This window comes from Pteropus medius, unplaced genomic scaffold (assembly GCF_902729225.1).
Source record: "Pteropus medius unplaced genomic scaffold, Ma_sr-lr_union100, whole genome shotgun sequence".
Taxonomy (NCBI): domain Eukaryota; kingdom Metazoa; phylum Chordata; class Mammalia; order Chiroptera; family Pteropodidae; genus Pteropus; species Pteropus medius.
The window spans coordinates 1549379-1563658 of NW_024342648.1; the positions used below are offsets into that span (position 1 = coordinate 1549379).

Here is a 14280-nt window from a genome sequence, read left to right on the forward strand (position 1 = left end):
GAATCTAGGAAGTTGGAATTCAGCAGAACGGCATTCCATACCTTGCTCAGGTCAGTGGTTTTAAATGACTTTTTTGTCTTTATGTTTGTGTGTGTCTTATATTAATCATCTGAGACTCCATCCTTTGCCATATACCTGCATGTGTATTTTTATTTCCCCGCGAATGACATATATATGTACATACACATAGACTTGTGTCTTCTGAACGGGTCTGTGAGCTGTTGATCTTATAAAAGAGGCTGTCCCTGCTGAGTGCTAATAGTGACTCAGTATAACAACTAGACCATGCTTTTTAAATGGACAGAACTTATCAGTGGAAACGGCAGAATATTTGGAATAATGAACTTAGGTTTGAGGCTGCCTTGTTTACCTTTCAGGTGTGGAACCTCAAACAACTCATTTCTTGTCTCTGTGCCTCGTTTCTGCAACTGCAAAATGGGTGTGATGCTATTGTCTATCTCATAGCAGTGCTGTGAGAATCGAATGAACTCAGGTTGCTTCCTTCCCTGGAAGCTGGTCATCAGGAATCCCTCCCATGGCAATCGGTGTGATGTGCGGTAGAGGTGGCGATGCAGCAGGTGTGGATGAAACGAGGGTGTGGCAGTCTGCTCATGCGGCCCGTTTGTGACCTCTGGATCTGCCTGTGCTCCATCCCAGATGTACCATAGGGCTGCTGGCCCAGCCAGGACTGGTACAGAAACCTTTCCTGCCCTAGGTCCCAAACTAATGTGGCAGCTTTTAAGTCACCCGGGATGTGGAACAAAGCAGTTTCTCTTGGTGTGGGGACATGTTGTCTCTAGAACCCATACGGGCCCACCGCGTGTCATGTTGTGTTTTCTTTTAAATGGTAGAAGGTGCAAGATGCAGTATTTTGTCTTCTGTTTTGGATGGGATTTCCTGGTATACTCCTGGCCACAGGAACCCTAACAATATTATTGATATAGAATGCTCCTGAATCTTAATCTCCTACCCTCTGGAGCGCATGGAGCTTTCCAAGGTCTCCACCATACTGGCCACTTCTTCCTCATCTGATTCAGGTAGCACGATCTCCTGGATACAGGTGGATCAGTGTGATTTTCTGAGGGGTAAGCAAATGGTCCAGACTTCTTCTGACCGTGTCGTGACAGAAGATTGAGAAGAGTTAACATAGCTTGGGTCAAAACTGTAAATGTATACCATTGTCCATTCCATAGACCTACAAACTCTTTCTGATCCATACTTTTGATAGCAAGAGAAAGCAGAACATTCACTAAATTGATAGCTACATACCGTGTACCTGAGACTGTGTTAACCAGCCTCTACCAAAGACACTATAGTGGCTGGCACCACGACTGCCATTGGGTTACTACTTGATTTATTGTGCTGTGGTTTGTCATTCTCCGGGGCCTGACTCTTTCGGGGGGCCATAGGGGTGAATTACATGGCGACTTCATGGGGATTATCATCACTGCATCCTTTTTATCTTTAAGATTGGCACTAGGTTCTGCCATCTTCCTGGGAGGCGGGCTTGTCTTTTATTTACTATTATGCCTGGAGCGTGGGTGGAGGCTGTTTCCAGAGACATGTCCCTAACTGGGCTATGCTGTGACTTAACTCTAGTTAGAGTCCTAGAGGCCAGGAGAGGGATGGGGGCAGATCTTGATGGGGCATGTAACTAACTTGTGGGGTATCATCTCCAACAAGGCGAGGAGAGGAGGACACTTCCTTAAACTCAGAGGTTTGGGGGAATCTCGAGACTCGGAACTTTTATGGCCACCCTTCTAGCTCTCCCTACTCCATAAGTTGGGGCTTTTGCTCTTTATCCAACTAGGTCCCTGACCCCGCTGTGGCAGACCTGCCTTGATTGGGACTGGAGGAATGTGGCATATTCACACAGTGCCTGGCTCAGGTGGTAGTCATGTGTATGGGAAGAAGCTCGTGAAGAGAGAGGGGGTGAAGAGGCGGGTAGTAGAGTAAGGTTCCTTAGGGAATGAAAAGATATTGAATCTGGAATAGAAGTGGAAGCAGTGGCCTCAAATAAGAGGGTAGAGGAGGCAAGAAGAAGAGGATGGATGCAGATGCAGATAAATGTTAGGCTTGGTAGGTTAGAAGGAGGGAGTTTCTGTCCCGTGGCTTCTCATAAATCTTTAAAGAACTGTGTCCTCTGTGGTATGCGCAGCATAAACATTCCTTCAGGTACAGATGGGAGGTTTGCACATTGAACCAATGGGAACCACTGTTGGGTGAAATAATGCATAGCTTCCTGAATGAAAAGTCAGATAAGCAGACAGAGAGAGACAATGAGAACACCTGGGTAAGTAGAAGACAAGATGGGATTTCATCGCCCAAAGGCGCCATAACCAGTGGATTTCAATCCACATTCATTCACAAACACATGCTTGATGCCTACCAGGAGGAGGCTGCTGCGATGAGACACAGTCTCAGCTCCTTAATTCCTCAAAATTCTAGAACAAAGACTACAAAAGCATGACTAGATATCTGTCTCCAAAAATGCAGTTCTTTTATTTTTCTCCACGTTGACCTCACTTCCTTGACAGAGGTGGGAAGGGGTCCTTTTCTGAGAACCACGGCTCAGGCGTCATGGGGCACAGATGAGCATTAAGTGATCTGGGCTTGGCATCTTGGCTCTGGCCTCCTTCCGTGCTCAGCGCCTGTAGGTGGAGCTCTAGGGGAACATCTGACAGGAGGAGCCTCACCGTGGGGGTCTACATTTCCCTTTGGGCCCCCATCTCTCCTCCTTAGGCCAACTCTGGTCTCCAGGACCCCTGGATCCAAAACAAAGTAGTTTCATGGCAGCGCAATTTACAACAGGCAAGATATGGAAGCAAACTAAATGCCCATCACCAGACGACTGGATAAAAGAAGTTACTGGTTCATAGATTGAATATTGCAGGTGTTTGTTGGTAAACTTTCATGCAGACCCCCCTCCCCCCTCCGGAAGTCCGCTCCTTTTACTGGAAGAGCTTTCTCATCAGCGCTCTGGCCTCTGGCCCTCGGCCAGTACAGAAGGGCATTTGTCACGTGCTTTCTGGGGTGTCCCAGAACCCCTGGAACGGAGTGAAACGCAAGCTGGGTGGGAGGGGAGGATCCAGGCGGCCTCCCCTGTGCCCCGCGGCCTCGCGGCCTCGCCCCAGGCCCCCTGCAAACGGCGCACGGCGTCAAGGAGCCGGGCCGGCCAGCCCGTGCCCGTGCCTGTGGCAGGTCCCGCGGAGGGTGGCCGGGGCCCCGTGTGTGCCGGAGGCTGGCGCTGTCTCCCGGTGCCTCCAGCAGCACCTCCCGTGCCGGGCATGGCCGAGAGGCCCGCCCAGCCCCCGCTGTGTTCTGGAGGAAACGCCCCTTCGTGCCCCGCTTTCGGCATCGCCCGGGGCCCTCAGAGCCGCCTCGTGCGCCGCCGTCCCGTCCGCCCCGCTCCTCTCGACCTTTCGGCGTCGCGTGTGTGCGCGTGGCGGGCGCCGCCCCGGGAACAGTTCGAACGAACAGAACGTCTCTGGGCCGCGCCCCCCATCCGAGCTCCAGGGGCGCAAACTCGGGGAGCCACCGGGCTCCGCTCCGACGTGCACCCGGATGCACGTTCCCACCTTCACCCCCGCGCTTCCCTGACGGCGCGGGCGGAGGGTCACCGTGTGTCCCCGAAAGGCGTCTTTCGGCCCCACGGCTCCCCTTGCGCCGGGAAGCACCTGGTGCCTCCTCCGCCCCCAGTGATGCTAAGCGCGTCCTGCTCACCACGCCCGCGGCCTGCGGGGGCAGCCTGGCCACACACTTCTCGCTGTCGGGGACGTGTCTGATGGCGCGGCGCGTGGAAAAATGTTTCCCAACAGCGTTCAAGGACTGACAACCTTTATTATTCTATTTAGTTTATTTTTCGTTAGTTATTTTGCTGATCGAATGAAGTAGAAATTCTCTGTCCCTGTGCCAAACGTGTGTTTGCCCTGGTGACACTGGTAGTCTCCTGATCATTTTGGGATGGGGGGGAGGGTCTCTGTCAAGGGACAGTTTCTCGAACTCTGCTGTGCTCAGAGTGCCCAAGTTGTTACGATGCATTCCCGGGGAGGTCTTCCCTTGGTCCCCACATCTGGCTTAACAGAACCCCTCCGAATGGATTCCTGCTTGGCCGCCTGATTGTAGCATCTCCCCGACACTGCGTGGTACCCAGACTTCTCTGTTTGCAGACCCATGTGTTTGTTGCCCTTATTTATACCTGTCGTCCTTATTTATACCTGTTGTGTCATTATAATCATTTATAGCTCTTCTTTTTTCTCTCGCAATTGTCCCTTAGCCCTGCCTACCGCTCTGTAAACAATCCCTTCCATTCAGCCCTCCTCCAGCTGCCAGTTCAGTGGTCATGTATGTCCATCTTTGCCACAACACCATCATCCTAGCTTCAACTTCCATCATCTCTCACTTCCCAGTCTTCGCAATATATTCTGCCCCCTGCTGTTTGTTTTACACGATGCAACCATAATGCCGATCTTTTCGAAATACACATCTGATCATCAAAGCCCTCCAGGGGTCACCCAGTATTCTTAAGATAAAGTCCAAACTCCCCAACGTTGTCTTTCATGTAAGAGCTTTCATTGCCTAATCCCTGCCTTCTCTCCGGCTCCATCTCACTTGCACCCCGCTTTGCTCTCTCTGCTCTAGCAATGAGGTTCATCTTTATTTTTGGCCTGTACCATATGCCCTTCCCGGGGGCCTTTGCACATGTTGTTCTCCTGTGTACAGTGCTCATTCCTCTCCTACTGTCCTCCTCATCTCCTAGCTATCCTTCAGATCTCAGCTTAACTGCTACTTCAGGAGGGCTCGCTTCGCTGACTTCCCTGACTTGGTCGGATTCCCCTACTTAAACGCTGATCTGGTACTGCTCTTTTGTAGTACTTTTCACAACTTCGAGTTTACATTTATCCATGTGATTATTTGATATTTCTCCCCCCAGAATGGCAGACGAGCTTCCCAGGTCATAAGGCCAGGGGACAGGTTGTTTTTGCACGTGACTACATCCCCAGTGACTTGTGTATGGTAGTTTATCGATAAACTTTCCCCCGAAGAGTGAGTGATTGGATCAGGAGAGATGCTGGGGTATATATAATCCTTCCAGGGAATTGACCTTATGTGAGAAGCACACTTTTTCCATTTGTACTGGGACTGGAGGATGAAAAGATGTATCCATATTCGGTCAGCAGATATTAAGTGCTTACTGTGTGCCAAGCACTTAAGATTGATCAGTGAACAAAACAGAAAAAAAATCCTGTCTGGAAGTAGGTCTGTATTCTATTGTTAGAAGAGACAATAAGCATATGAAGAAAGAAACCTATAATTTCAGTAAAGATAAGTGCTGTAAATAAAAATAAAACATAGTGAGGGTAAAGAGACTGTTGGTAGGTACTGTTTTATATGGAGTCATCAAGGAAATCCCCATTGGGGAGGTGACAATTCACCAGAGACCTGAAACCATGATTGCATTTGCTATATGAGTGAGAGTCTGTTGTCTCTTTTTTTCTTTCTCTGTCAGTTTCCTTCTCTCCCTCGCATCCTCTTCTCCATGAGGCTTCATGTTTTACTGAGATTTCTTTTATGATCTGGGAACTCACGAAGGAAGCACGAATAATAAATGATTTCAAGCCCCATGTCTTCTTTAGAGGGGATAGATATTTTACCAGTTCATTGCTCATTTTAAGAGGCTTTCTGGTAGTTGTTTTAAAAAGAATGTAGTAAAAACCATAGTTTAAAAATCCGATTTGTTTCCGAGATGCTACTTTTAATAATGAATTCACTTGTAGCAATTATTTAGCTTTAATGAATGTGCTGTACAGTTGTCTTAATTTTTGTTCACAACTTTTTTTGTGATATGAGGGTATGAATTTGCTAAGAACTATCAGAAAATAACTGTGTCATAATAACTTTAATTTCAGGCACCCCATGGTTTAATTGAAGCACTCAAACAGCATTTAGATTCTTTGGAAGAAAAAAATGACATTTTACTATCTAATGGGTAAGTTAACAAATGTCTGAGTATAGGGTAATTTTGCTTCCCTCTAAATAATTTCCCTCATTTTGACAACACGAGAGTGACTAAATAAATTACGGGCTTTGAATCTGATGGTATACTCTGTAGTAATTTTAAATGATAAATAATACAGAATAGAGTTTTTCCATCTTTTGTAGGATTCCATACTTTTCACAAGGGCAATTGCTTCCCAAAGGAAATCCTTTATCACACTGAGTGATTCTCAAGTCAGAGGTTGGGACTGGAATAACCTCTTCTTTTGAAGTATTTGGTTTCCTTTTTTAGGGGCTCCCCTAGTGAGAATACCTGTTGTAGATGATTATTTAATGACATGGCAAAATGTTTATCCACAAAACGGTGTGCATAATAATATTAAGGTATGTGTGTATGTGTACTCCTCTTTATATGCATATACACACAAATTGTGAGTAATAGAAATTTTGAGGTACATCACTTGAAAATGTTCATATTATCTATTTCTGAGTGGAAAATTATGGTTGATTTCAATTTTCTTTTTTGTCCTTTTCAATATTCAAAATTTCTGTAAGGGTCATGAATTATTCATTCATTCCGCTTTTAGGTTATGTTGATTGTAATTGATTTATATTATCACCTTCTATTAGGCAAGTCCATTGACTATTTCTTAAATATCTCTTTATCACAGATAGATGTATAGTTAGTATATAGTTGGATGAATGGATGGATGGATGGATAGATGGATAGATAGAAGGATGAATTAAAGAAATGTAGGCTCAGTTGGGTAGGACATATGTGATTCTATTTATTCTCCAGTGTGCCTCATCCTTCTTGTGAATTCTTAAGGGTCCAGCATGCATGGATTCCTTCCATCTCAAATGGACCAGTTGTGAATGCTTTACCAGAAACAGATTTATTTGCAGGTAATGTAACTTTATGATATGATTATATCAGCAATAATTTAGGATAGGGTTAGAATCTTTAATTCACCCACTGCTTAACCACCTACTATGTCTGCTGCTTCTTCCTGAAGCAGTCTTTGATCTAGAAATTTCATTTCTAAGAATTTATCTAGTATATATATTTATATATATCTATAATTTATATCTGATATATCTAATATATATATTCACAGTTGTGAAATGATATATGAACAAGGATATTCTTTGCAATATTGTACTAGCAAAATGACAATAAGGGGCATGTTTTTGTGTACTGAAAAGGGATGATCTCTAAGATGTGTCGTTAAATGGAAAAATGAGCAAGATGTGAAACAAAGCATAGAATGCTGCCATTTAAAAAAAAAACAGAATAAAGAAAGAATATATATATAATTTCTTAAAGAATACCTCTGTAAGGCTATAGAAGAAATGAATAAAATACACTTCCTCCAAGATGAACTTGGTGGCTCATGGAAAGAGGTGGGTGGGAGAGTCTTCACTTCATACCATTTTGTAACTTTTGAATTTTGTACATGCAAATGATTACGAATTAAAAGATAAATTTTACAAAGAAGCACAACACATATTTATATACATAAAGGGTATACCTTGTAATGCTTAACATGTAAGTCCTTTGTAATTTCTTAAGGTTAGTTTGCTTCATACTTCAGTAGTTTACTAGATATGGCTTATACCAGCTTATAAGAGCCCATAGCTAAATTTTCAGGAATTTTACAAGGTGCTTGATGGCACACTGGTAACTTGAAATTGGCTATGATGGAAGCCTTTACACCACAGGAATGGACAAACACCACAAAACAGGCATTCTGGTTTTTTTTTTTTTCTGGAGAGCTGGTCATTATACACTTACTGGCACACGACCGCTCATAGTCAGCCATATTCTGGGTGATTGTGTTTCTATGATGTTACCTGATTTTGTAGACACAAATCCAGGTAATAATGAGCTATATTATCATAGGATTTATATGTGTCTGAATTCGTTTGTTCTTAGTTTAACTCAAAGACTTAAACAAACTTGTATATATTTTAAAAGTTGTTTTCATTTTTCTTTTCTGCATATATTCTCAATGGACACACCTTCTGCAACTTGAATGGGTGAGTTTAACCAAAACTATGATGAAGTTTGGTCCTTTCAGTAAATCACATATGTAGTGAAAATTGGACATTTGCTTCATTTCCACAAGAATGACTATTTTTCTGAGTCGCTGTGGTTTGGGAACCATTAGTGCTTACAACAGATGTTACAAGACAGTTAAATGTAGTGGTTGTCAAGCTGTGGATTCAATCTGCTGTGAATGCGAATCCCAGGTCGAGTGTAGAGGGGTTTGGGGAACTACTACTAAGCTGTTATGAAGGTGTGTAGGCCTGATCACCAGCAGACCCAAACTGACTCCTGGTGATCTCCATACACGCTACCCCAACACTCGGCCCGGGTTGCCTAACCCTCGTTGTTTGAAACGATTCTGTTGAAAAGTGGACAGCAAAACCGCTTTTTCTCTTAAATCACTGTGTTTTAAAAATATTGGCCATAGGACCAGAGTGCTTGGGTTCAAAATTTACTCTACCATTCATAGACTTTGTGATTTCGGACAGATCGCTTAACCTCTCTTTGCTTCGGCTTCCTTATCTTCATAAGGTTGCTATCAGAATAAATTTAGAATGCTCAGAATAGGGCCTGACCCTTGTGTTACTCAGAAGTGCATTTTTAAATTTCATGTATATAGGGATCGCCTAATTATCTTTTTTGTTGTCGAATCCTAACTCACTTGTACTATGTCAGAGAACCTTCTCTGTATAATTTCAGTCCTTTGGAATTTGCTGATAATTGCTTCATGGCCCGGCATATAATCTTTTTTGTTTTGGTAGAAATTTCACGTGCACTTGAAAACTGTATCCTGTCATTGTTGGGTACGGTGTCAATTAGGTCAAGGTCGTTAATCGTATCGTTCAAATCCTCTATATATATGCATGGATTATTTTGTTTGCTTGTTCTTACTAAGAAAGTTACTAAGAAAGATGTGTTAATATTTCCCTTACTTTAAGTACTTTAAGTACTTATGTGATACGAATCAGGTTTTTGTACCCACCACACCACTAAAGTGGCTCTTGTCGAAGTCACCAGTGACCTCCATGTTGCAAAATCCCATGGTAATTTCTTAGTCCTCAACAGCATCGCACATAGTCCATCAGTCCGTCTTCTCTGATACTTTCTTCATCTCGCCTCTTGGTTTTCTTCTTCTCTAAACCTTGGCACCTTCTTTCTAGACTTTTTGCACCGATTCATCCTCATTTCTTCATCTATACTTACTCATTTTCTAGATGACCTCATCCAGGCTCATGGCTTTAAATACCATTTACATGATAAGGACTCCCAAATTGGTATCTCCGGCTACAGCCATTCCTCCCTAACTCCAGAATTGTATATGCAAGTGTCTATTAAGTGGTTTCACTTGAATATCTACTAGGGTTTCAAACCTCAATATGTCCCAAACTAAGCTCCTGATGCTCCACCCAAACCTCCCTTTTCCATATTTTTTTCCCCCATCTCAGTTTACGGCAAATAGCAATGCATTTCTTCTAGTTTCTCAGGCCAAAAGCTTTGGAATCGTCCTTGACTCTTTTCTTTCACGCCCGACATTCAATCTATAAAAAACCCTGTCGACTCTGTCTTCAGAATATATCCAGAATTCGACTACTTCTCACCACCTCCAGTGCCACTGCCCTAGTTCAAGTTACCATGATCTCTTACCTGGATGACTACAAGAGCCTTCTAACCACCTCCCTGCTTCTGCCTTTGCCCTCTACAGTCTGTTCTTTACGTAACAGTCAGAGTGATCTCATTAAAATACAAGTCAGATAGATCGTGTCTCTCCTGTATTCAGATCTCTCCAATGGCTTCCCCATCTCAGAGAAGTTAACCCGAGATGGTGGCCTCAGAGTAAAAGCCAAATATCCTTACAATTCTTTACGAGGCCCTCCATTGTCTTGCTGACTCCGTTGATCATTCTGACTCTAGATACATTGGCCTCCTCACTAATCTTCAGACACACCAAACACATTCCTTCCTCGGGGCCTTTGTTCATGCTGTCCCTTCTACTGGATCGGATAGTTCACTTTCTCACATCCTTCAGTTCTTTACTTAAAAGTCCCCTTCTCGGTGAGCTTTTCCTATTTGAAATTAAAATATCCCGATTCCCCAGCATATCATACCCCTTTCCCTGGTATTTTCTCTTTAGCACTTTTCCATGGTCTAACATATTATATACTTTATTTGTCTTGGTTATTTTCTTTATCAGAATGTAAACTACATGAAGGTGGGAATTTCTATCTGCTTTTATTCGCTGCTGTATCTTTAGCCCCTAATACAGTGTTTGGCATATAACAAGTGCTCGATTAAAATTTATTTAATTAATAATTTAACATGACTTCATTTATACTCATTAACATTATAATTAACCTATTAGTTTGTAACGGGAAGGTACACATAAGTCATTACTGTATTGATATAAATTTGGCTTAGGTTTTCATCTAATTCTGTCTCTTATTTTCAGTTTATTTTCTCTACGTGATATATTATAACCAACGTTACCGTCATAAGCCCATGCAGCTGTTGGAGCCGGATGGGAACGTAAAACAACCATAGCAGACAACCTGGACAGCTCACTTACTAGCCTTGTAGGAAGTAAGCATCCATTTCTAAATATCCATATATATTTTTTAATACATTTATATATTATTATGTATTTATATATTTAAGTATATACTTGTATTTGTAAATAGATATTTAATATGCATTTTTAAGAAAAATTATTTATACAAAAATAATATGAAATTTGTGTTTGTTTTATAAAACAGATCTTAACTTTGGACAAGTCCCAGTCAACAAGTAAGTTTTTATTACTTAAAAATGATAGCCAGTAAATACATATGAGAGGAAGGGACTCATGAGAGTAACAACTAGAAAATTATTATTTTAAAATTAGATATGGGAATTCTTTGTTATAAAACTCTATGATATGTGAACTTTTTATGTAATTAAAGTAGGAAATTTATTTGTTATATACTAACCCAATTTTCATAGGTAAAGTTCTTGGTTAAAGTCTACTGTATTACGTGGTTCTCTTCCTGCTCCTCTGACAATCCCTTTATGATTCATCTGAAGGATCTTTTTTTTCCTGAGCGAATCTTAAATATTGATATTCCTCATAGCTCTTTGTATTCTCGGTTCTTTTCTTACTTTATGGTATAGTGTGTTAAATGAGTAGTACTTTTATTAAACAAAAACAGTAAAACCCACAGATGAGCATCATACAATAATAATGTTACTTCGGTGAGTGAATCCCTAACATTTTCAGCTCCACCAGCTCCCCCTTCCCCTCCCAAAAAAGACAAACGAAAACCAGAAGAAGGCAGAAGTGATAATATTAACAATATTAATAATGTGGACTGTAAGGTTAAAAGCACTAAACAGAATAAGGACTGATATCATATAATAATTAAAGGCACTTTTTATGGAGATAGAACAGGCTTAATAGTGTATGCACAAAGCTAAATACATAAAGCAAAAATTATTAGAAATACATGGAGAACTTGAGAAAAGCGCAATGGCAATTTCAAACCACCTCTTTAATTGTTGGACAGCTCAAATAGACAAAATGCAAGTAAGTACATAGAGGAACTCGAATAATGCATAATAAAGAAATAATAAACCTCTGTGCACATGCATACACACACACACGCGCACGCGCGCACACACACACACACACACACACACGTGTTCATTTTCTTCAAAGCAGTCTCAAAGGAAACCATAACAAAAACTAAAGAATTTTACAGGCTACATTCTCTCATAATGCAATATTATTAGAAATAATAAATAGTTTACCATGAAAATCTTAACTACTTATAAATTTAAAAATATAATCCTTTTGCGAAAGAGGAAACCAAAGGCAAGTTATCAGCTTTCTAGAAGAAATGAAAAAGAGAACTGCATACCAAATCTAATGGTGCAGCGTGAAAGCTCAACTCAAAGGAAAATTTGATCATTTTGAAAAAAGAGAAATTAACAGTAATTTAGTTTTTAATCTTAAGAAAATACATATAAAATAACAAGAATAGGAGGGTAAAATTTATAAAGATAAAAGCTTAAATTCATAAAATTGCAAACTAAAGCAAATAAATCCAAAACGTATTTCATTGTAAGGTCCAACAAAATAAGCTCCTTGGTTAAACAGAAAAAAGAATGAAAAGTAAACAGCATAAGGAGTAAGAGAGCTGACGGAACCACAGATGTAGAAGGGATTAAAATAATTATAAGCGAATACTTTGTGCAGCTGTTTGGCAACAACAGATTTGGAAAATCTAGAGGAAAGTGATTATTTCCAAGCAAAATATAAATAACAAATTCATCTGAGAAGAAGCAGAAACATATATAGAACAATTACCCCATAAGTTTCTGAAAAAAGAATTGAAGATCTGCCGATGAATCATAAGTTTGTGGTTGAGCTATATCTAGCCCTTAAAGAATAGGAAATTTCAATTCCAGGCTATAGAAAAAAGGGGAGATCTATAATTCTGTGTATGAAATGACATAACTTTACTATCAAAGCCCAGTAAAGACAGGAAGCTGCCGAGCAATCACACTTATTCATTATAGATGTCAGAATTCTAAATAAAATATTCACAAATAAAATCCAGGAATCTATTTTAAAATTCCACTACCTGTGCAGACTGCCTCTTTACGCTTGGAGCACGTGTGTGAAACATCCTGTCTGTGATGGTAGCAGAAGAGGTGGTATAATGAAAAGTGGATGCATCTGGGACATGTTTTAGAGGTGGAGTTGATAGCACTTGGTATAAGAGGTGAGGTGAGAAGTGGAATTAAGGGACAGTGCTTACATTTTTGGCTTGAGCTACTAAATGGTTGACGTGTCACATTGTGATGGGGAAGATTGAAAGAGAAATAGTTTACGTAGGTAAGTTGAATCAAGAGTTCTGTTTTGACATGTTATGTTTGAGGTATGCGTTAGACATCCAAGAGGCAGGTAAACATATGAGTCCGGATATTAGGACTGGAGATAAAATTTTTTGAGTCATAAATGTGGTAGTTAAAGCCACGAGACTAGATTAACTCATCTCGGTAGAGAATAAAGAGGATAATGGTAGGTCCAGAATAGAGAAGGTATCAAGAATTGAGGAAAACAAAGCAAAAACAATGGATTAGGAATAAGTATAGCATTGGACTTTTAAACAATAACGCTGGAAGCTAGAAGACAATACTTTGACCTGTTAAAAATAATTCTTAGTGAAGTTTATTTCCAATCTAGAATTCTGTACTCAGACAAGTTCTCAAACAAATGCAAGAGATAAACAGACATTTTCAGACACCCAGAATCTAAAAAAATTACCTACTGTGCACCTTTGCTCAGGAAACTCCTACCAGTTGTGCTCCAGCAAAATAGAGAAGTAAACTAAGAAAGAGAAACACATTGGATTCAGGAAAACAGAGAGCCCTACTTAAATGAGAATTGGAAAGAATTCCCAATATAACAAGAATGGAAGTCTCAGGGTGACATTTGTACAGCAGACCTAGAGAGAAGCCAGTTTAGATGGGAACAGAAGGGTATAGAGCTCCAGGAGAGGTATCTTCAGGAAAAAATGAAAATGACAGATTATTTGGTGCTAACATTTACTGTTTACTCAGCCAGATGCTGTTCATTCTAAGTATACATAACTCATTTAATCTTTCTACTTGAGATGGTTATTATTTCCACTAGATCATAAGCTCCATGAAGGTAGATATTTTTCATCTGTTTTATATATTCCAAGCACCAAGAACAGTGTGTGGTACCTAGTAGATATTCAATGGATATTTGTCAAATGAATGCAATGAATCCACAATGTACATTTCACATATGAGAAAACTGAGATACAGATATTCTGGAAGTTGCCCGATCGTATATAGTAATTAAATGGCTGACGTGGGATTTCAAGTCAGTCTTCTCCATTCGAACCCAAGCAGTCTTGCTCTACAGTCGGGGCTGCTAACCTCTATTTCATATAAATGAATGAATGAATGAATGAATGAACGAATAAATAAATAAATATACAAACATACATATATATACACACATATATACATGTATACACACGTATACATCATATATCTATTTTCAAAGATGAGAGGAAGTGAGAAGTAGAGTATGGTGTCAGAGTGCTAAATATTCCATTGTGGAATTAAATACCATAAGGAAAAGAGTGGCTACTTGGGGAAGGAAGTGGTGACTGATGTTTTGGTTTCAGATCTTTTAATACTATTTGACTTTTAAAACTCCTTAT

At 40.7% G+C, this 14280-nt stretch overlaps 1 protein-coding gene across 1 annotated transcript in view; it reads left to right on the forward strand.

The window, feature by feature from the left end:
• The window catches only part of LOC120605942 (phosphatidylinositol-binding clathrin assembly protein-like), a 30658-nt gene that overhangs the window by 7796 nt on the left and 8582 nt on the right, over positions 1-14280 (forward strand). The window contains exons 7-11 of the mRNA XM_039867042.1: positions 13-50; positions 5910-5989; positions 6827-6903; positions 10541-10624; positions 10798-10828. Of these exons, the coding sequence (XP_039722976.1) occupies positions 13-50; positions 5910-5989; positions 6827-6903; positions 10541-10624; positions 10798-10828 (310 nt within the window). The remainder of the gene's footprint in view (positions 1-12; positions 51-5909; positions 5990-6826; positions 6904-10540; positions 10625-10797; positions 10829-14280) is intronic.